Raw genomic sequence first — 20,919 nt, forward strand, 5'->3', positions numbered from 1 at the left:
GTGTGCATTCAGGGAGTGGGGTGCAAATTAGAAGGTCACCGATGTCTGGAGTTGCTAATACCCTTTTTCACCACAATTGGTGGGTTTTTGTATGCACTCGCAGTGTGAGCAACCACAGCAGAGTGGGCATGCCTCGAGGCGGGCCGTGGGTGGAATACATTAAAACAAACCATTTTCGCGGGAATCACAAAATCCAAAGAAATACAGCTGAATAGGTGCAGATTCTGGAAGAACTAGAAAGCTTACTGTGTAGGTTATAGTGTTAAGAAGTATTATAAAGAGTGGGGTACGATCACCATATGTTATTTTAGTACAACTGTCCTGTCATAAAATGCGTGTTGTCACTTTGTGCGATGACTGTGAGATAAAACACAGTATGCACCATGTCGATAAAATGTGTGTGTCACTCATGCAGTTGCTGCAGTGAGACACTTTCACCATTAGAGTTAGAGGGTGGGAGGGGGAGAAAATGAAAGGACAACAGTAGCAGAAAGTAAGAGAGAGAGAGAGGGAGGGAAGAAGGGGAAAGGAGTGAGAAGGACGGAACCTTAGACAGTCAGATGTGCATATGTTGCTGGCTGTTTTTGAACTTCTTTTCTGTGTTGTTTCCCAAAGGAGGAGTGGAAGTTGAAAGAAAGAGAAGAATAACAAGCAGGGAGGAGAAGGAGAAGGAGGACAGAAGCTGTGAGGAAGAAACACCAAGTGGCAATGGATAATACGGCTCCTCAGCCCGAGCCTTTGCAGGCGTGGACTTTCACACTGCTGCTGCTGCCAATGCTGGTGGTGGTGCTGGTGGTCTCCATCCAGCAGACACACTAGGCTGCTCACACCTATGAGGTATTGAACACAACATTTGTTAATATGCTACACAAATGTCATGAATTAGACACACAAAAGCATTGAAATCACTCTATCCTGAAAGATAGAAGATGCAGGAATTTGTTGGATTTGTTGTTTTAGCAATGCTATGATGACCTGCTAAAGTTATATTCAGTCTCTTTCATAGAATATAATCAGAAAACACAAGTGTTGAGCTCAGTGGTGTACGAAGTGCGGCCTGGGGGGCATTTTTTGTCCGCAGCTCATTTTTCATTGGCCCTTGGCATATTGGTATAAATAAAATTAATATATTATTAATGACTTTACTATCTTTTACAGAAATTTGTTGTCTTAGCATACTAATACTCTATATTGTCCTACATTGGATTGGTTTTAGCATTTGCACTAAAGTGGTTTAGAGTGACTTCACCTGGCACTAATTGTGGCTAAACATCAGGTGGGGCTTCCCAGGGGCCCTTTTGCTTCCCTTTAGTAATGTATTCCACGGGAGGAAGAAGTTGTTGCTTGTCAATTTTTGCAGTGGCTATGTAGAATGGCTACACCAACGTGATGGTTACAGTGTAAACCAATGAGTTGGTTCCCAGTAGGGCAGGTAAGCACACGTCTGGGGTATGCTGCATGGGCGCTTGTTAAAAACTGTACATGACTGAGCGCTGCTCTAATATTTAACACAGGACCCAGCTTCAGGGGGAGACATATCAGCTTGTAAAGTAAGGACTTGATGTGGAAATGTGTGCATGGGTGTGTTGCAGTTGTGTTTGTTTGTTGACACACTTTCATCACAGGCAGCCTAATTGTTTTGTTGTTTTTTTTTGGTAGAATGAAATAACATTGTGACTCATCATCAGCTCCTTTTAAAGTCTGGCCTAGAGAGGGTAGACTGAGGTGACTGTCTACAATGCTGATGACTAAATGAGCTGTCATGTCAAACACGTGCGTGTGTGTTCATGCATATATGTGTGTCGACGGTCTGGTTGAAATAGCAAATATTGTTGTCAGTGGAGGGTTGCGGATGGATTATCTGATATACTATAGTGTAGCCGACAATTTACCTGGGGGCCACTGGAGCTAGGGTCTGGGCAAGGCTGGGCCGTATCAGGTTTTCAAAAAAAAAAAAAACGCATTTATTAAAAACAGAAAAAACTTTTTCAATGCTTTGGTTCCGATTTTCTACAATAAAAGCTCTGATAAAACATTCCACTGTTCTCAAATATCGTAATTTTTATTTTTCTGCACAAAATAAGATGAAAAATAAACAAATCAAGAATAAAGAAAATCAATCAATCAGTAATAAATAAATATAATAATAATGATAATAAAACTGCAAATAATAAAAACTTAAGAAACCACATATAGTTGGTGGGTAGACAAATTATTTTTGTTCAGATTAAAATTAACAAAGAGCCCTGTAGACAGGACAAAACACGACTATAGTCACATTTATACTTTTTTTTATTTACAATTTACAACATATTGCACAACTGCAGGGTCTTGAGTTTGCTAACTCGCAAACTAGAGAGCTAGCGACCTAAACGGTAGCCTTCAAGTTATTTCCTTTAAACTTAAATAGCCAAAAACTTACCACTTCCACACGGATAGGGAGGATAAGTTATTTAACCTTTAACATGAACATTAATCAAACGTAATAATTTTTTCTGGGTACATGATACCATACAGCATCCATATGTGGCGCGGGCCACACTAACATTAAACTTTCATATCAAGGCGGGGGCCTCAAACTAGTGTCCTGCGGGCCACATTTGGCCCATGGGCCGCATGTTTGAGACCCCTGCTGTACACGTTTGTCAAGTATATGAGCCATTAGTTCCTAAACACTTTTTAATTAGCTCTCCAAAGACTTTATTCATTTATTATCAACTCCTATACCCACTACATTAGAACGTGTTGTACTCAATAGTCAGGAAGTAGTTTGGGAGCATGGCCAATCACTGCAAAGTGGGTGTGATAAGTGAAGTCATTTAAGACAGCAGTCCACATTTTGATGTTTATTTTTTGACTGAATCTGTGCCGCTGAGAATATTTGGCACATTTCAGCCGGTTAAAGCAGCCGTGCAAATTTTGAGGCCCGAGGTGGTGAGCATCACGCCACTGACTGCACACACCTGTCTGACATTTGCAGTCATGCGAAATTAAATGTTTCTTTGCATCAAATGTTTTGTCTGAGCAGGTGTGTTTAATTTGACCTGACATGACTGTGGATTCTGGGCCGCCATACTTGGTCACTTTTTCACTAAATGGTCACTTTAAGTGCTTACCCCCCCCCCCCCTTTTTTTTAAGTCAATCATGTATAGTGGTGAGGCATCATCAGGAGTAACTAGGGATCTTGCCCAAGGATACTTCGTCATGATGACAGCAGGACGGAGGTCCATCCCACAACCTTCAGGTTGTGAGACGACCACTGTACCATCTGAGCCACACCTACCTGTGTACGTGTTTCTACCTGTTCAGATAATAAACAGGGTTAGCCCACACTCTTAGCGCTCACAAGTGGAGCAGAAAAGTGAAAAATGGTTATACTGTGGTTCAGACGGTTACATTAGTGTTTGCTGTCATTCTTTTTTCCACTAAAATGTGCCTGACACCTGCCTGTGAGGTTTTGGTGACGTGTGTGCACTGTGTGCCTGTCAGACAATTTACCACTGCGCAGGGTGCGCTTCGCCTGCGCCAAGACTAGACCAGGCCGGATTTGACAAGCTTTCAGCGCACCTTTGGCGCGCACTTTTGTCATGGATTTGTCACTGCGCCAAGCTGAAAATGTGGACACCTCCACTGGTGCGCCGCCATGCCCATCTCAGCACAGCCCAGTCTACCAAATTACCACTGCGCTACGCTCCACCACCCTGTGCTACATTGCGCAACTCATGAAATTAGAGCCTGTAGTATTAAAGCTACGGTATCTTTCTTAAATGCGTAGCTTCAGCATCTTGATGATGATTCAATGGCTGTCTGTTGTTGCCGTGACGACTCCATTATCACACGTTGTAGCAGTTTGTAATATCGTGGGCCCGCCAGGACACACTCTAACTTGTGTCCACAGTAAAATGACTGTGTGGCTGCATTACATTCCTTCAGTTTTATCCTAGTTAGCTATTTAACACATGTTAAGTAAATAATTAATCAATGAATCAGTGATATGCATTATAAAAGGTTGCTTCTTTTGTAAGGGAGTGTCTTTACCAGAGATCTTGCGAGATTAAAATGTGATGAAAAAAATCGCCTGTGTGTGTACAGAGCGACACATGAATACTCCTCTTGTGGTGGAAGAAGAGACAGATTTGTAGGCGGGGTAGACTGATGCAGGTCAAAGGTCCAAACTTCTTTGCCGTTTACCTGTGAGATGGTGACCATTCTTTCAGGCTATCCTAAATGAGAGATTTGTTTGTCTGCTGCAAGGAGACAGATTCAGGTGTGTCAGCTGACATGCTTTGGTGGTGTAGGTACTTTTCCCGAGGCTGTAATAGTAAGAGCAACGCCATGTGTAAATATTAAGGTAAACCAGCCTCCTGCCCGCCTCCTCTTGTAGCCTCTGGGGTCCTCATCTGTCTCGCGAGGGCAAGAAGGGGCTTACAACCCCTCCTGACCTGAGATCACTCATCCATGTTTGTACTCTAATCTGACAAAAAATGCATTAACTTGACATCTTGTATATTTAGCGAGATTGCAACTCAAGTTTTGCTTTTTTAGATCGGAGCAGATTGAAATACCATGGTGGACATTTGTTTGCCTTTTTAATGCTGTGCCAAATAAGTGTCAACTTATGTGACCTTATCAGGTTTAAAATCACAGGAGCCATTTTTGGTTACTTAAGTGGGTGTGACGATGAACCACATCATTTTCTGCTAAAAACAATAATCATACCATTGAATTTGGAATAAAAAAATATTGTGAAAACCAATTATGTTTAATAATATATGAACTGACAATTGACATTTAGTGAAAGTTACATAAAAAATATTTTGTTCCACACAATACAAAAGAATGAACTTAGCATATCTGTGCGTTTAAGGACTGCTTTTCCACATGTGTGGCTGAATGACGTCATGTCTGCTGTGTGCAGACAATGCTTGGGCTCTGGAGTCTACTGCTTGCCAATTAGTGTGCTGATGTGAGCATCTTTAAGTGCCATCTCACACACACACACAACTACTCTCACCATACTGTGAGGACACTCCGGTCGGTCTGTCACACACCCTGACCCACCAACTGGCTCGCTGTGGGTAGGGGGGTGGCATGAGAATGTGTTCCATTAAAGGACAAATGAGGAACAATAGTCATGTTGTTTCTCCATGGCTCTACCTAAAGTTAAACTACTTTGCTGTACTACATCTACAATTCCTAAATGTCACATGAATAGTAAACTACTTAATAAACTAATTACTAGTTCCGGCATAGTTGACACATATGTGTTATAATATGACACTGTTAAAAAAATGATGAAATAAATCTAACAAGGTTGTTCCTGGCTACTGTAATTACGGCAAGTGTGTTTACTTATTAAGCAGATGAAACACAATCACAGCATTACATGCAGTAAGTCAACTGAGAATTGTCTGTACAAGGTAAATCCATCTCTTTTAACACCCTCATTCCTCTCCTGACAAACCAGCCTTTCATTTTGCCATGAAAAAAGGCAACAGGCTGTGAACCAGTCAGTCGTGGATTTATGCACATACGTGACCATGATGCATGCAGACTGCATCAGTCCCTTACAGCAGCCAAAATTACAGGGCAAGAAACCTAATTCAGCAGAGTCTTATTATACAGTAAGACCCTTTTAATAACAGCCTGCTAGGACACAGCAGATTAAGGTCTCTGGAATTGGATTTCTAATGGTGTAATTTGATAATTAAGAAGGGTGTGTAGGTGGAATCGTTTGTAGTTTGTATGTGTGTGTATTACTCTTAAAAATCCTAATATTATACCAGTTGAATATTTGCTTATTGTTGCAGTGTTTGTGGCTGATCATATGCATCCTAGTGTATCATTATGCAGTATGCGTATTTTGCACCTTAGTGACGGCACTGTAAGAGTGGATCAGTGTATGCAGTTCCCACAGTCTCTCAGTTGTCCTGTCTCCAGTACAGCAAAGCCTCTAACAACACACACACACACACACACACACACACACACACACATAAAGACAACCTTTGTCTGGGAACAGGTAACCATTGTGCTACGGTGCGTGTTGTAAGGGGAGAGATAAAATCCAACCGGTGACTTGTACATTTGCCAGAACAGGTGTGGCTTGCATTGACAAGACAGGAAGAGGAAGTGTGGGTTAATATTATATAGTTATACTGTCAAGCGTCATTTGTACCTCATTGTGCATAGAGCAGGGGTCAGCAACCTGCGGCTCCAGAGCCGCATGTGGCTCTTCAGCCTCTTTATTGTGGCTCCCTTTGCGATGCTTGAATATTTTTAACACCCGAGTGGGGAAAATGCACGTCTTTTGTAATGAGTTTTAAAAAATCCAACTTTGTCTGAGACCATGAATGCATCCTGAGTGAGTTCTGACTGCTATCCAGTTCAGTACATGAAGGAAAACAAGTAATACTTACCTACAAATCTAAAAAATAAATTTGAGATAATTTAAAAACAGCGGCATGGGAACTTGTTTTTACGTTTACAGTAGTTTACACATACATTTATGTAAGTTTATCTCCAAAACTAGCAAGAGTACTCCAACTCGTCTTTTCTTATCTGAACTACTTTGATACCCCCAAATTCCCTCCAATGTTGTTTTAAACATACTATATGTTTTGCGGCTCCAGGCTATTTTTCTTCAGTGGGCATTGGGTAAAATGGCTCTTTTCATAGTAAAGGTTGCCGACCCCTGGCATAGAGTGTGCTAGTACAATGTTAAAATCTGCTTCTCCATTCACAAACATAAAAAAACAATTGTCCATTCACACATAATGTAGACATGTCTTTTGTTCGCTCACACATCCAGTGTAAATTTTGTCTATCCATTCAAATATGAGGACAATGTAGAAATCTGCCTCTCCATTCATATAGATAGATAGATAGACTTCCTTTACTGTCATTGCACAATAACACAGCAGTGAAATTGCCAACGAAATGTCTTTGCCTGGCTTCCGCATAATAATAATAATAATAATAATAATAATGTGGAGAATAGATGACATCAAATATGAACAACAATGTACAGCGTAAACAGTAAATTGCACATATAATTTTAAAAAAACATCAGTAAGAATGTGAGTGTGAATGGTTGTTTGTCTATATGTGCCCTGTGATTGGCTGGCCACCAGTTCAGGGTGTACCCCGCCTCTCGCCCGAAGGCAGCTGGGATAGGCTCCAGCACCCCCGCGACCCTCGTGAGGAAAAAGCAGTGGAAAATGAATGAATGAATAAATAATAATAATGCAATGATGATGTTCCACATGATCCAAAAATACAGTAGATATGAATCTTGTTCACGTCCTCTTCCAATGTAATTGGAATGTTGGAATGTTGCTCCATTCACATACAAGGACATGTGTCTGTCTATTCACATAGGCTTACACACAAATTCTAAATCTTTCCATCCATTTACATTCAAGGATAATGCTGACATCTGTCCTCTGTTCTCTCAGCTCCAGAGGGGTTGAGCAGCCATGCTTCCCGGCTATGGACTTGAACCTTTTCCTGATTTTCAGCCGCATCACCACGCTTTGCACTGCAGAGGAGAAGGTCCCGGCATGTGGATGCCCGACCCGGGCAAGTCTGCGGTTGTGATCTCCGAGGCAAAAGACGACGAACCGCTCCTCCGCTCGTGTCACCACAAGCATGTTGCTGTGTGTCAGCAGGAGACTTTGACCTTCATCGACCGTCAGCAACCAGAGACCCCTGAACTAAACGTACGCAGCTCTCCAAGGACAGACGTTCTAGACGGACAATACAGCTTGAGATGCTCACAAAGTGAACTGATTGACTTGCCACAAAGCTGCCACGGAACAATCAATGAGGATGTAACACTGTTGCCTTCAATTCTGGCTGACATAGAAAGCCAAAGTGGTCTGAGGACGTCTTTACACGAGCAGACTGAAGGTCCACAAAGTGTCACATCAGTGTACCATTCTCTCCAAACATCTCTTAGTCTCCCTCTGCCTTTTCCACTCTCCTCCCTCTACACAGACAGAGATTCCTGGGACTTTCAGACACCATGCTCCCCATCTCCAACTGAGGATCCAGACTTTCATAACCCGGATTCCTATCAGCTCCACAGGAGAACATCTCAGGGTTCACTCAAAGAGAAGTCCATCCGTGAGTGTGCTCATGCTATAATTCTTTGACAGATCATTTTTTTCATTATGTGTGTACAGTAAGTCATTTTGATGTCTGCAGGCCGTAAGATGCAGGTTTATTCTTCAGACAGCCTCAGTGATGAATCCCTCAGCAGCCCCATCCTGGATGCAGACTTCATCTTCCCCGGACCTTTTACTTCTTTCCTGGAGGAAGACATCAGTGGACAGTCCTCACAAGAGGCCAACACAAATACTTCATTTTCCGATGCTCCAGGTCCAGACCTGCAGGACGTTACTCAGGATGACATCTTAGATCTACCTGCAGAACCGCTGCAGATGTTAGAGGACTCAGTGCACGGGGTGGCCAAAGACAGTCTGGATGCATCCATTGCAACCGGGGGCAGTTTTCCACCACGCAGGGGAGACCATGAGCGACGTCGCTTTTCTGCCTCAGAGTTGATCTCCAGACTCCAGCTGTCCCAAAGGAAGAACTCCTTTACCTTGAAGCTGGGAAAGTCACTCTCGGCCCGTGTCGCCTCCAGGGACCGACAGAGTTCTAGCAGTTGGACCCTCGACAGTGAGTTAAAAAATGACAAATAATAGACAAGGTCACATGACTAAAGAATAATTCATTCATTCATTTTCTACCGCTTATCCTCACGAGGGGGGTGCTGGAACCTATCCCAGCTGTCTTTGGGCAAGGGGCGGGATACACCCTGGACTGGTGGCCAGCCAATCACAGGGCACATATAGACAAACAACCATTCACACTCACATTCATACCTATGGACAATTTGGAGTCGCCAATTAACCTAGCATGTTTTTGGAATGCACGGGGAGAACATGCAAACTCCACACAGAGATGGCCGAGGGTGGAATTGAACTCGGGTCTCCTAGCTGTGAGGTCTGCACACTAACCACTCGACCGCCGTGTAGCCACTAAAGAATAATATGAAACAAAAATCTGTTTGCAACTGTCCATGACTTCTTAAGACACCAAACTAGTTGAGACTGGAGCAACAGCGCCTCTGCTGGTTGCAGCCAAGTAGTACAGGCCCTTTTGCTTCAGTTGCTTCAAGACATGATTAATCAAGATCATCAACATATAACAACATAAAGTCCATCTAGTAATCCCACGTATGAATTGATTTAACCTTTTTCGTCTTACATTATACATTTTTGTTGATCCTTTAGTATTTTTAGAACGTGCCATGGGACGATAAAAAAACGATTTCCAACACATTTTACGACATTTGCACTGCTGTTTAAATGTGTCTTAGATTCCAAGTCCAACTCAAAGAGCTGCAGCTCGGGCTCCAGTGATAGTGCCCCCCACAGTCCTGTAGGACCCGCACCACCACTGGCCAGCAGCGACGGTGCATTATCTACACATTGGTGGAGCACCAAACTGGGGTGAATATGGACATAAAGGACATATTTAAATCAGGGATGTTCCGATAAAGATTTTATGTTGCCGATACCGATAATTCATGAGTGGCTTCTGAAGAGTAAATGCAGCCAACTCCCTTTTCTGTGCTCGGAGGGGAGATACAATATCAACGCCTGTTTCAACTTCCTTTTTCACTGATAACGGCCAATACCCATCGGTGGCCCATCAATCGGAGCACCCTTAATTTAAATATTGATATTATGTATCGCTTCACTGTCCAAAATGATTTAATATTGACTGAAGAATAATCTCGACAGAATGCGAAAGAAGTCAGTAGAAGAGGACTCGTGCACACCAACTACCATTGGGTCTTCCAATCGCTTATCAAGGTTCTTACCAAGTTGTAAGTTACTTTTTCCAGCACTTGTGTACCTGATGTATTTAAAGTGGCAATTGAACCAGGTTTCCATTTTTCCTGCAGCCATGCTGTACCAAGAATACAGCGATGTCGCCATCAACAGAGAGATCCAGAGGCAACAGGGCAACGAACCAGGCGCAGAAGACGAGCGTTTAAGGGACGAGGGTTCCAACGGAACACCGTCTCCATCAAACTTGTCTCCGTCCAGTTCCTTTCGTTCCTCGCGAGGTTCCGTGTTCGCCCTGTGGCAGGACATCCCGGATGTCCGCACGAGTGGTCAGCTGGACAACTTCAGCAACGAGGAAAGGAAGTTACAGGAGGTGGTTTCAACGTCGCTGACTGGATGTCTTCACCACACAAGCAGGCTTTCATATCTCATGTGGTGTTCCTCCTCCACCCAGGCCAAGTTTGAGCTGGTCACATCTGAGGCCTCATACATCCGCAGCTTGACAATTGTGGTAGATCACTTCATGCTCTCACAGGAGCTCTCGGATTGTCTCGGAGCTCAGGACAAGCAATGGCTCTTCTCCAAGCTGCCCGAGGTCAAAGATGTCAGTGAGAGGTAAAGTAATAAACCGCTTGTCTGTCTTTGAACACACCCACCCTCGCCACTTCTTCCTCTCAGGGTGAATCCATCACGCTTGATGATTTTTCTAGGTTCCTTCAGGACTTGGAGTACAGGTTGGAGGAAGACATCCTGCGTTTTGACGTGTGTGACATTGTACTGGATCACTGTCCGGCTCTACGCAGGGTCTACTTGCCTTATGTAACCAACCAGGCTTACCAAGAACAGACATATCAGCGTCTACTGTGAGTAGTATCAGAAACACATGACACATCTTTAATAAGCTGTTCTAACCCATTAGTTAACAGCCACTATGTTTCTTTGTGGTAAATGATTTGATATACAACTATAACTACATCAAATTTTATGTAAGGGGATATCCATTTTGCAAATATGGGCTATTATTTATATAAAAAATAATATACAGTTAGGAATCCCACAGCTTTTGCATATTTAATGCGAGCAGTGTTTTGTCCCACTTGTTTGACGGTCCTTGAATGCACCTTCTAACTATGTCCCATGCTGTACGGATAGACTAGTGTACTGTATCCCCTTTTTCTTTCACCTCATATTTGGTCCCAGATACTGATAATATGTGGGAATGCATAAAGGTAAGTTTGATGACATTATTGAGTGTTAATGTGCATATTTGTTTGGTACACAACCTATTTGAAAAACAAATGTTGGGGCAGATTTATTTGATGTTTTACCAAACACATAATCAATAAGATGAATTTGATGGCTATTTGTTTTACTGATGTGGTGATGACTAGCTAGGGCGCTGCTAATGCTAGCTAATGCTAGCGGTGCTAGCTCTTAGCAACCCAAATTTTAGCTGGCAGTTCAAAGCAAAAAAAAAAAAAAACACCCAAGAGACGGCCCGCATCTAAAAAAAAGTTAGTTGGGACCCTCGTATGCCAAGTACCACTGAATAAATGACAATAATACCGGGAAAAATTACCGACAGTGCATCAGTACCATCACGCGAAGTCGCCATTTTCACACATACTCACAGCGACAGCAGATACAAATTCATGGATCTTGTTGTGAGAGCCTTCTGCTAGAAATACGTGTTTAAAAACAGCTGGAATACTAAAATGTTTGTCATTTTGTGGAATAAGTTTCATATCTTTAACGTGACTACCGTAACACACAGTCAAACTTTACAGAGCAGAGAAAATGCCTATAATATGTCTTTAGGTCTACAATGTAAAGTATGTACAGTATGTTGCTGCTAAGGGTGTTCAGGTGTTGCCTGACGCTTGCATGACCTAACATGCTGCAAGATGAACCACATCCAAGCCGTACAATGGTTTTTAATCACATTTGTAACAATTGTTTGCCTTTTTAAAATCTGCTGCTTTCAGGCAGGAGAGCCCCCGTTTCCCTTTCATCTTGGCTCGTTTGGAGGAGGACGCCGTGTGCCAAAGACTACCTCTGACCTCCTTCCTAATCCTGCCATTCCAGAGGATCACGCGGCTTAAAATGCTGGTGGAGGTACATGACAGTAATTGAGTTTCAAGTGCAAACATGAAATGCAACTTCAACCGTGCGAATGTCATCACAGCGCCGGCCAAACACCTTCTCTCTCCTTTACCTTGCAGAACATCTTAAAGAGGACGAAACCGGGTTCTCGAGATGAAGACACGGCAACAAAGGCTTTCAATGAGTTGAAAAGGGTATTTCCTGTCAATCTAATAAGAAAAATAATAAGCAGCAATAACTAGAGTGACTGTCTTATCTTAGATGATTAAAGAGTGCAACTGCAGTGTGCAATCCATGAAGAGAATGGAAGAACTCATCCACCTCAATAAGAAGATTGACTTTGAGGGCAAGGTGATACCACTTCATCAGCTCTACAGTATCTTGTTTGTAGTTTACTCACATTAGTTCCTTTCTTTCTAGATCTTTCCTCTTATCTCCCAGTCTCGCTGGCTGGTGAAGCACGGTGAGCTCCTGGAGGTGGACACTCAGACGATGAGTATTTCTGGATCCAAGCTCAAGCTGCCCACCAAGCCAGTGTATCTACACCTGTTCAATGACTGCCTGCTGCTGTCCAGGAGGAAAGAGTGAGTCAGCATTCATGTGCGCCTCCTGTGGTATTTGGGCACAAATGAGTGTTATTTGTTGTCTTGCAGCACTTGGAAGTTCCTGGTGTTCGTGCATGCCAAGATAGGGGAGCTGAAAGTGAAGGATCTGAGTCACAAGCTGCAGGGCATCTCGGGTTTCATCTTCCACCTCCAGCTGTATGAAGGACAGCAGCTCAAACATCAGATCCTGCTCAAATCGCTCACAGAGTGCGTCTTCACTCGTTGCTGTCATACATGAACGAGGTGCTTCTTTAGCTTTAATGTTGGTACTTATGTGTGCACCAAGGAGCGGGAAGCAGCGATGGATCACTGCCATGTTTCCATCAGATCCACTGGAGGACATAGAGAACGCCAGTGAGAATGATGGTCCGTACACAGCTGGAAAAACCACCATTAACACTCGTTCTGTGTATCTCTCATTTATGCCTCCATGTTGCCCTCCCAGACATATCCCAGGTGCAGTGCATTAGAAGCTACCAGGCCCAGGAACATGATGAGTTGACGCTGGAGAAGGCTGACATTCTTCATGCCAAGACCATCACAAGTGACGGTAAGTAAACTCTCACATATGGAAATACAGTCCGTACATAAATACACAAAGCCTTGTTAAAACAGAAGGTAAGTTTATGTTAACGATGACCAATCCAATAAGAGGGCTATAGCATCAAAATAGGTATTTCCCCAGGACGTCCGTTGTTAGCTAGCTCATAACTCGTTTTCTCGTGCGAGAATACACAGAGGCAGGAAAAGAAATGTGTTCTGATTGTGAATGATGGGCAAAATTCTCAAAAAAGTGCAGTTCCCCACTTCAAGATTATACCATTATAGGTAGAAATGATTACAAAGTGTGAAAATAGCAGACGTTCATGTTCTTATGTAAACTTCATAAACCGTTAAGCAAGTGTTGTGAACCATTACAGTGGCGCCTCTGTTTTCCAAACCAAACACACAGATTCAAATATTAACGTAAATAAAACCTCTGACATTAAAATGTTTAGTTCCGATGGCCAATCCATCCCCGAGTTAAGATTTAGAGTTTTTACGTCCTAATATTAACAGTAGCCAAATTGTATGACGGGTGGTAATAATAAAATGAAATATTTTTAAAATGTCTAAGGATCGTTGCTGTGGTTCTTTCCAGGCTGGGTGGAAGGCATCAGGTTGTCTGATGGGGAACGGGGCTGGTTCCCCAAATCCTACATTGAGGAAATCACCAGCCGCAGCGCACGCCTCCGCAACCTCCGGGAAAACATCCGCATTAAATGTGTCACACAGAAACTGCAAGGCGAGGATGAGTGAAGAGACACTGGGAGTGGTCTCACAATCCTAATTTGACACAAACGCAAATATATATTTTGAAAAACTAGTCGACGTGACTCAGGAAGATTGCTGGTTCGATGCCTTGATGTAACATTTATGTATTGTAACTAGGGATGCTCCGATCGATTGGCCACTGATCAATATCGTCCGATTTCCGTAAAAATCCCATAATATCCTAAGCCGATAGACACCTTTCAAAGCCAATCACCTAAACCGATGGGTGTGTTGGCGGCATGTGTGCCAGCTAGTGAGTGAGATCTATCTAGCTTCTGGTTTTTGTAGTCCAAATGACATTTTGCTTTTTGAAGGGAATCCACAAGTGAATGTCACATTCATGTTGTACGTACTAACCTTTGAGTATCGTTGACAATTTAAATATTGGCAGTCGTAAAGAAACCAAATAGTTGACAGCACTAATAGTGATGAAAGCAAGCTGGACGCTGTTTTAAGTTGAGCAGGACAAATTTATATTTAAAAACATATTTATTAGTCCTATTTTATTCTGTTAATTTTGTTATCTTGAGCTACTAAATATTTTGTGATCAGTTCATTTCCCATGTATTTGCATTTGTAAAAGCAAATCCATCCAAATGTTAATGTAAACTTTATCCATGTGATCGGTGTCATGTATGATGCTATTGGAATGGGCAGCAAACAACCCTGATCGGAGCATTCCTAACTGTGGCATGTTTGGAGAGCAGACCACTACATCTAAATACATAGAAAATATAATAAATATATGTTTAAGAGTTATAATATTTGGACTTGCCAAAGTCACATGTTGTATTTCATTAAAAAAAGCATCAAGTACTAGATTATCACTCACGACCTGTAGGTGGAGGGCCATCTGCTGGCTCTGGTTGGTCACTGCTCCACTCAGCCCCAATGCAAAATGAAATCTTGTACAGTATCTGTCCACATACAGAAAAATTTAAGGATGTGGGGGGCATCTCATCAATTTTGAAATAATTTTATTTCCCCAAAAATATACAAAATATGCACTAAAACACCCAAACTACCCCCCATGCCACGTTTGACACCCCTGCAGTACATTTTGTTTGCATTAATCAGACAACAGGTTGGAAGTCTACACAGTACTAAACATTTCAACCATTAAATAAACTAGATTATATTCACTCGATCTTGTCTGTAAGCAGTTTGTTGTGTTAAAGTCACAAAAAGATTTAAAGAATGCGACAAAGTTGGTTGGAGAAGATGTCCACTCCATGTTTATGCATACTCATCGTACCTGTACATAATGCACACCTCCCTTCAGCTAAGTCCAAACACTATTCCGCATACTCAGCTGCATCCATTGGGGTGTGCTTCTTCTTTTGTTATGATGGTCTCCTTGCCACTCCTTTGCTCTTGTCTCGCTAGAGCACAAACACACAAGACGATTTGACATTTTCCATGCAAACTTTACATTTGACATCTTCAAAAATACAGTGTCAGAAAAGGGTGAAATAAAATGTAATTATACTCATTTATAATTTGTGAACACAAGAACTAGAAACTATACATAAGGTAGATTTTTTGAAATATTAAAAGGAAGACCGGGATGTTGCTCTCTAACAAGTCAGTGCATGTTGACTGTCAGAGCAGCGAGGGAGGTGGAAAACCCCAAGAGAGACACTACAGTGGGGGCATCATTCTGTTGTCTATTGGACTTCTTATGTTCATTTTCCAACCCTTTTTATTGAGTTGTGGTCTCCGATAGAGCAGCTACACACAATAACCCCGCACAGGAAACTTTAGATTTAGCAGAATCTGCTCCTATTACAGCTGTATTTCATTTGATTTGTGCTTCCTGTGCCAACACAGTGTCAATTTATTCCACCCACAGGCATGCCCACTCCGCTGTGATTGGTCACACGCCCAAAGTGCCCCTCCTTTGTAGTTTGAATCAGTACTCTGTACTAGATATAAATACAATTGGAGTGTTTGTACAAACAGATAACAGTCATACCTGTTGTAAGTGAAAGATCCAGTTGTGATGATCCTCCATGCAGGTACAAGATACCTGCAGCGGCTCCACCAGCGCTCCTACAACACAACAGTACTATTGAATACTGTAATAGTTTACATATAAACTTTGTATATATAGTATATTGAATGCTTTGCATACCTCGCAGCTCAAACTCGAGTCTTCCAGGCTGGGCTGATTTCTCTGTGGCTTCGATGCCTTGACGCGGTAGCCTGCCCTATGAATGTACCATTGCATTAAAGCATTATTATACTCATACACAACTATACTCATACATATAGTTGTGGGCTCCTATAGAGCAGCAGCACACAAAACGTTATTGTCCTTCCAGAATCTGCACCTATTCAGCTGGATTTCTAGGTTTAGGTTTTCTACAGCATCGGTAACCGAACGTGGCTACTAATCGTGGTGGGAAACGGCTAGAATAAATAGATGACATCAAGTATGAACAACGTGCAGACCTCACAGCTAGGAGACCAGGGTTCAATTCCACCCTCGGCCATCTCTGTGTGGAGTTTGCATGTTCTCCCCGTGCATGCGTGGGTTTTCTCTGGGTACTCCGGTTTCCTCCCACATTCCAAAAACATGCTAGGTTAATTGGCGACTCCAAATTGTCCATAGGTATGAATGTGAGTGTGAATGGTTGTTTGTCTATATGTGCCCCGTGATTGGCTGACGACCAGTCCAGGGTGTACCCCACCTCTCGCCCAAAGACAGCTGGGATAAGCTCCAGCACCCCCGCGACCCTCGTGAGGAAAAGCGGTAGAAAATGAATGAAATATGAACAACAATGTACAACATAAACAGTAAATTGCACATAAAATGTAAATAATTTTGAATACATAATTGAAAAAAATATTTTGCTTCCTGTATGCAAGCACATTTCCTCCATGATATGACATGTACACATACCGATAAAAAGTCTATTAAAAAAAAAAGACTGATGGTTCTGACCTGATATGTGATATTGAGCAGCTTGTTGTCTACTGACAGCAGCAGAACATCTTGAGGGAAGAGAACCATCAGTCTTTCTTGGAGACCCTGTGACAACAAAAACCACCACAATCAGTCATATTTTGTCCTAAAATACCCGACGCATGCATCCATCATCCTGCTGGAAGATGCCATCTCTGACCTGTCTGTGCGTATTGATGATATGGACAACTGACAAGTAGGCTGGTGGTCCCATATGCTGTATAGGGCAACCCTCCCACTCCCATATTGGAGCGTGCATCAAGTACTTCTTCAGCTCCTCTCTTTTCCAGTGCTCATCACAAGGTAACTGCAGAGAACAATGTGTTCATTAACAGCTTCTTTGTCATATGCATTGACGAGCACGTGAATATTCATTACTAGATAGGAGAGAGCACAGCGGGAAGGACTCATGGGCTGCGTCTTGGACTTGTATGTCCGGTCTTCTAGGTGCCGCATCCATGTCTGCAGCTCTGCACCAGTGGAACTTATGAAGACCTTAGGCTCCATCATCCGGCCTGGATAGAACAAGGAACATCAAACCCTTTATTCATCCCTGAGGGGCAATTTGATGGATGCTTCAGTGGGGTGGAGCTGATTGGTGGAGTGGATCAATTAATTAGTATTTAAATGCCAATCATTTTTGGCACATCTATGATGCCCTAATAAATATACCCTAAAGATCATTTTGTAGACTTACTGCTAATCTCAAACATGTGAGGTGACTGTGAGACGTCACACTCCATGGGGATGACGCGGAAGGAGAGTCCGGAAAGAGGAAGTAGTCCCTGGAGCACGCCAAAAAAATTTAAATCAGACCCTCCCTCACACACAGGTCAAGCATTCCAAACATCACTTTACCACCTCATAAATGAAGTCTTGCTTAGCGTGGTCCAAGGAGAGGATGAGCAGGTGGAAGGAGAATAAAACCAGGAAATGTTCACACTTCTCCTGTGAGGAGAAATGCAGGTGTTAACAATGTGCTTTGTTGTGTGCACCAGGTTTAGTGTGCCTTGTAGTGCGCGCTAAGTGGTGTAGTGCGCACTAGGTGACGTCGTGTGCCTTGTAGTGCGCACTAGGTGACGTCGTGTGCCTTGTAGTGCGCACTAGGTGACGTCGTGTGCCTTGTAGTGCGCACTAGGTGACGTCGTGTGCCTTGTAGTGCGCACTAGGTGACGTCGTGTGCCTTGTAGTGCGCACTAGGTGACGTCGTGTGCCTTGTAGTGCGCACTAGGTGACGTCGTGTGCCTTGTAGTGCGCACTAGGTGACGTCGTGTGCCTTGTAGTGCGCACTAGGTGACGTCGTGTGCCTTGTAGTGCGCACTAGGTGACGTCGTGTGCCTTGTAGTGCGCACTAGGTGACGTCGTGTGCCTTGTAGTGCGCACTAGGTGACGTCGTGTGCCTTGTAGTGCGCACTAGGTGATGTAGTGCGCACTAGGTGACGTCGTGTGCCTTGTAGTACGCACTAGGTGACGTCGTGTGCCTTGTAGTGCGCACTAGGTGACGTCGTGTGCCTTGTAGTGCGCACTAGGTGACGTCGTGTGCCTTGTAGTGCGCACTAGGTGACGTCGTGTGCCTTGTAGTGTGCACTAGGTGATGTAGTGTGCACTAGGTGATGTAGTGTGCCTTGTAGTGCGCACTAGGTGATGTAGTGTGCCTTGTAGTATGTACTAAGTGATGTAGCGTCATTTAACCTGAGGGTACTTGCTGTGCAGACACACGACAGAGGAGTGAATGATCTCTCCATACATGTGAGCAGGTTGACCCTCCCAGCCTCTGACTGGCTTCTGAGAGTAGATTCTCAGGTGCAGCTCCTCTCTGCTTTTGCCCCACAGCACCCCCTGCTGGCACAAGTACCGTATCACACAATATCCCTGCTGAAAATGAAGTTTTTTTTGGATGAACTGACGTAACAAGAAACATAATCATTATTCCAAATAAGAGAAAACATTCCAACTACTCGGCCACCGATACATTAGAATAAAACATTACATTATAATATTGCATCATTATTATTACCCAAGTAACATTTTCAAGTAGTTCAATGAGTTCCCTATTTGTTTATTTTTTCCCCATCCTCTGAACTTCCTGGAAAGTTTGAATCATAATGCAGACTGAGCACTACTGCGTGTGTGTTAGTACTGTATGTATTTATGAACTGTGCATGGTCTTTTGGAAATACCCCCCCCGACCACACACACACACACACACACACACAGCATCAGTGACCTGTTTCTCCAGGTATCGTAGTGACGTGTAGCATAATGGCTGCTTGTCGTCTCTGCTGCCCCCCACCGCCAGTGGAAGTCTGGTCTCTCCCAAACTCCCCAGCCTAAAAACACCACACACAAAACAGTTGGACACCCCCATTTGACCACGTACAAATCCTGGTAGGTGATGCTGAACAAAAAGGTTTCTCGTGACTTCGATGCAAAAAACATCAAAATAATCTGCCCCCCCCCCTGCAGCCCAGCAACCATCAGACATAATAAGATTACTGTCAGACGAGACACTGAAGCACCTGTTGGGCCCCCCGTCGTCTTTGTGAGTAACTGACATCAACTGTGGCCCCATTCAACGCCATACGATGTTGGCAGATACATTTATTATATATTATAAATAAATCATGACTTCAAAAGGGGAGATCGCGGTGTGTACGTCCCGCCATCTTGCCCAAGTATAGGTCTTTTTTTTTGACACAAAAGCTGAATTTGTATCAAAAATACTTATACTACTTATAACAAAGTGTAGAGTGTAGCCCCCCCCGTGTAGTCAGAATGGTACAATCCTGTCCACATTTTCATACGACTGATAGTTGAAACAGGCTTCTCGGAATCTAATCTATTCTAAAGACACCTCCAGTTGAAATAATAAACAATCTGAGCTAATATTAGTATTTTATACCATAGTATAATTGGAACTATTAATTATTTGTATACTTTTATTATAATTTATTAGAATGATGTAGGGCAAATGTACATCAATGTGTGCAATGAATGTCTTGTAACATAATAGAAATAACTTAAGACGAGCTTCATGCTTCATCAGCGCTTCCAATTAAACCCATAACCGCTTAGCTAGACGTGCTGGCTGTTGCTGGTTAGCCTGTGTTAATCTCCCAGGTTTTAGGAGGTCTGCCATTGTATTGTCGTAATCTCCTAATCACGTCAGTGCTGCTTCACTGGGCTTCCAAGTTCATGTCAAGTAAACACAACAAAACGATGGAGGCGGCTGCAAGATGCTTTACAATGACGGCAACATGACACCAATGACGGCAACATGACACCAATGACGGCAACATGACACCAATGACGGCCCCCACAGCATTAAAGTGTACATTTATCAAGCAAATGATGCGCTTGTCTTTTTCAGCGGTGTGTTCAAGTGTGTCCGTCTTACCCTGAGGAGTCCCTAGAAAGTCCCAGTAGCTCAATCTCATCAGGGCCCACCTCATCCACTCCAGTGTGCCTCTGGGTCATACTGCAGCATCCCATCATGGACAGGGTCCTCTCTTATCCGATCCGGTCCTCCTGCTCTCAAACTCTCATCCCCACTGTGTGTTTGCCACACTCGAACCAGACACATCAAACACACACACACACAAAAGACCCCAAAAGAGGATATTGGGAATAGGAGAAGAGGAGGAGGGGTAGCTTCACTAATCTCGAGTTCCCCCTTTTTTTTTTAGTTTCCAACCAGCCTGGCAGAGCAAAAGGTGTCAGAAGAGGAATTGAAGTTAAAAAACGGTGATGCAGTGTGGTTGTGCCTTCCTTCCTGTCAGCTGCCGCTCAACTCGGTTTTGAACAAAAGTAGCTGAAACCAGCGCCTGTCTTGAAGCAGTCCCACAGCGACTTTGGAAATATGGCGGCATGCGTTGTTGTTTTGTTCATTCATTCTTTTTCTACCGCTTTTCCTCACGAGGTTCGCGGGGGGTTCTGGAGCCTATCCAAGCCGTCTTCGGGTGAGAGGCGAAGTACACCCTGGATTGGTGGCCAGCCAATCATAGGGCACATATAGACAAACAACCATTCACACTCACATTCATACCTATGGACAATTTGGAGTCT

At 43.3% G+C, this 20,919-nt stretch overlaps 2 protein-coding genes across 5 annotated transcripts; one reads left to right on the forward strand and one right to left on the reverse strand.

Annotated features, from left to right (window-relative positions):
• Positions 1-497: 497 nt before the first annotated feature.
• On the forward strand, positions 498-14,827 carry arhgef19 (Rho guanine nucleotide exchange factor (GEF) 19). 3 transcript variants are annotated; one of them, XM_058085245.2, is made up of 16 exons: positions 498-837; positions 7,459-8,128; positions 8,210-8,686; positions 9,390-9,522; positions 9,817-9,902; positions 9,981-10,237; positions 10,319-10,479; positions 10,575-10,727; positions 11,850-11,979; positions 12,087-12,161; positions 12,229-12,318; positions 12,388-12,551; positions 12,621-12,779; positions 12,859-12,938; positions 13,018-13,122; positions 13,714-14,827. In XM_058085245.2, the coding sequence occupies exons 2-16, from the start codon at positions 7,480-7,482 to the stop codon at positions 13,869-13,871; spliced, it is 2,877 nt and encodes a 958-aa protein (XP_057941228.2). In that variant the 5' UTR covers positions 498-837; positions 7,459-7,479; the 3' UTR covers positions 13,872-14,827. The 3 variants fall into 3 exon arrangements, with proteins under 3 accessions (XP_057941228.2, XP_057941227.2, XP_078654096.1); XM_058085244.2 differs by lacking the exon at positions 498-837 and adding an exon at positions 1,295-1,432; XM_078797970.1 differs by lacking the exon at positions 498-837 and having other exon boundaries at positions 7,433-8,128.
• On the reverse strand, positions 14,333-20,738 carry LOC131137373 (rho guanine nucleotide exchange factor 7). 2 transcript variants are annotated; one of them, XR_013630163.1, is made up of 12 exons: positions 20,252-20,738; positions 19,082-19,184; positions 18,547-18,693; positions 17,716-17,802; positions 17,552-17,639; positions 17,233-17,369; positions 17,015-17,161; positions 16,834-16,920; positions 16,021-16,096; positions 15,862-15,938; positions 15,142-15,268; positions 14,333-14,803 (listed from the first exon to the last, which is right to left on the reverse strand). XR_013630163.1 is itself a non-coding variant. In XM_058085249.2 (11 exons), the coding sequence occupies exons 1-11, from the start codon at positions 20,347-20,349 to the stop codon at positions 15,230-15,232; spliced, it is 1,086 nt and encodes a 361-aa protein (XP_057941232.2). In that variant the 5' UTR covers positions 20,350-20,737; the 3' UTR covers positions 14,333-15,229. The 2 variants fall into 2 exon arrangements, 1 of the variants encoding a protein (XP_057941232.2); XM_058085249.2 differs by having other exon boundaries at positions 14,333-15,268; positions 20,252-20,737.
• Between the last annotated feature and the right edge of the window lie 181 nt (positions 20,739-20,919).

The sequence above is a fragment of the Doryrhamphus excisus genome, linkage group LG17, assembly GCF_037039965.1.
Source record: "Doryrhamphus excisus strain RoL-2023G ecotype Guam linkage group LG17, RoL_Dexc_Guam_v1.1, whole genome shotgun sequence".
NCBI classification, from domain to species: Eukaryota; Metazoa; Chordata; class Actinopteri; order Syngnathiformes; family Syngnathidae; genus Doryrhamphus; species Doryrhamphus excisus.

Excerpts from the sequence above, each read along its gene's own strand:
- arhgef19 (XM_058085245.2), top strand. The coding sequence starts at position 7,480 with ATGCTTCCCGGCTATGGACTTGAACCTTTTCCTGATTTTCAGCCGCAT. Across the intron at positions 10,238-10,318 it reads AGGAAAGGAAGTTACAGGAG|GCCAAGTTTGAGCTGGTCAC; the intron begins GTGGTTTCAACG and ends TCCTCCACCCAG. Across the intron at positions 12,162-12,228 it reads CTTTCAATGAGTTGAAAAGG|ATGATTAAAGAGTGCAACTG; the intron begins GTATTTCCTGTC and ends GTCTTATCTTAG.
- LOC131137373 (XM_058085249.2), bottom strand. The coding sequence starts at position 20,349 with ATGATGGGATGCTGCAGTATGACCCAGAGGCACACTGGAGTGGATGAG. Across the intron at positions 17,640-17,715 it reads AGCAAGACTTCATTTATGAG|GGACTACTTCCTCTTTCCGG; the intron begins GTGGTAAAGTGA and ends GGCGTGCTCCAG. Across the intron at positions 16,921-17,014 it reads TCATCAATACGCACAGACAG|GGTCTCCAAGAAAGACTGAT; the intron begins GTCAGAGATGGC and ends TTGTTGTCACAG.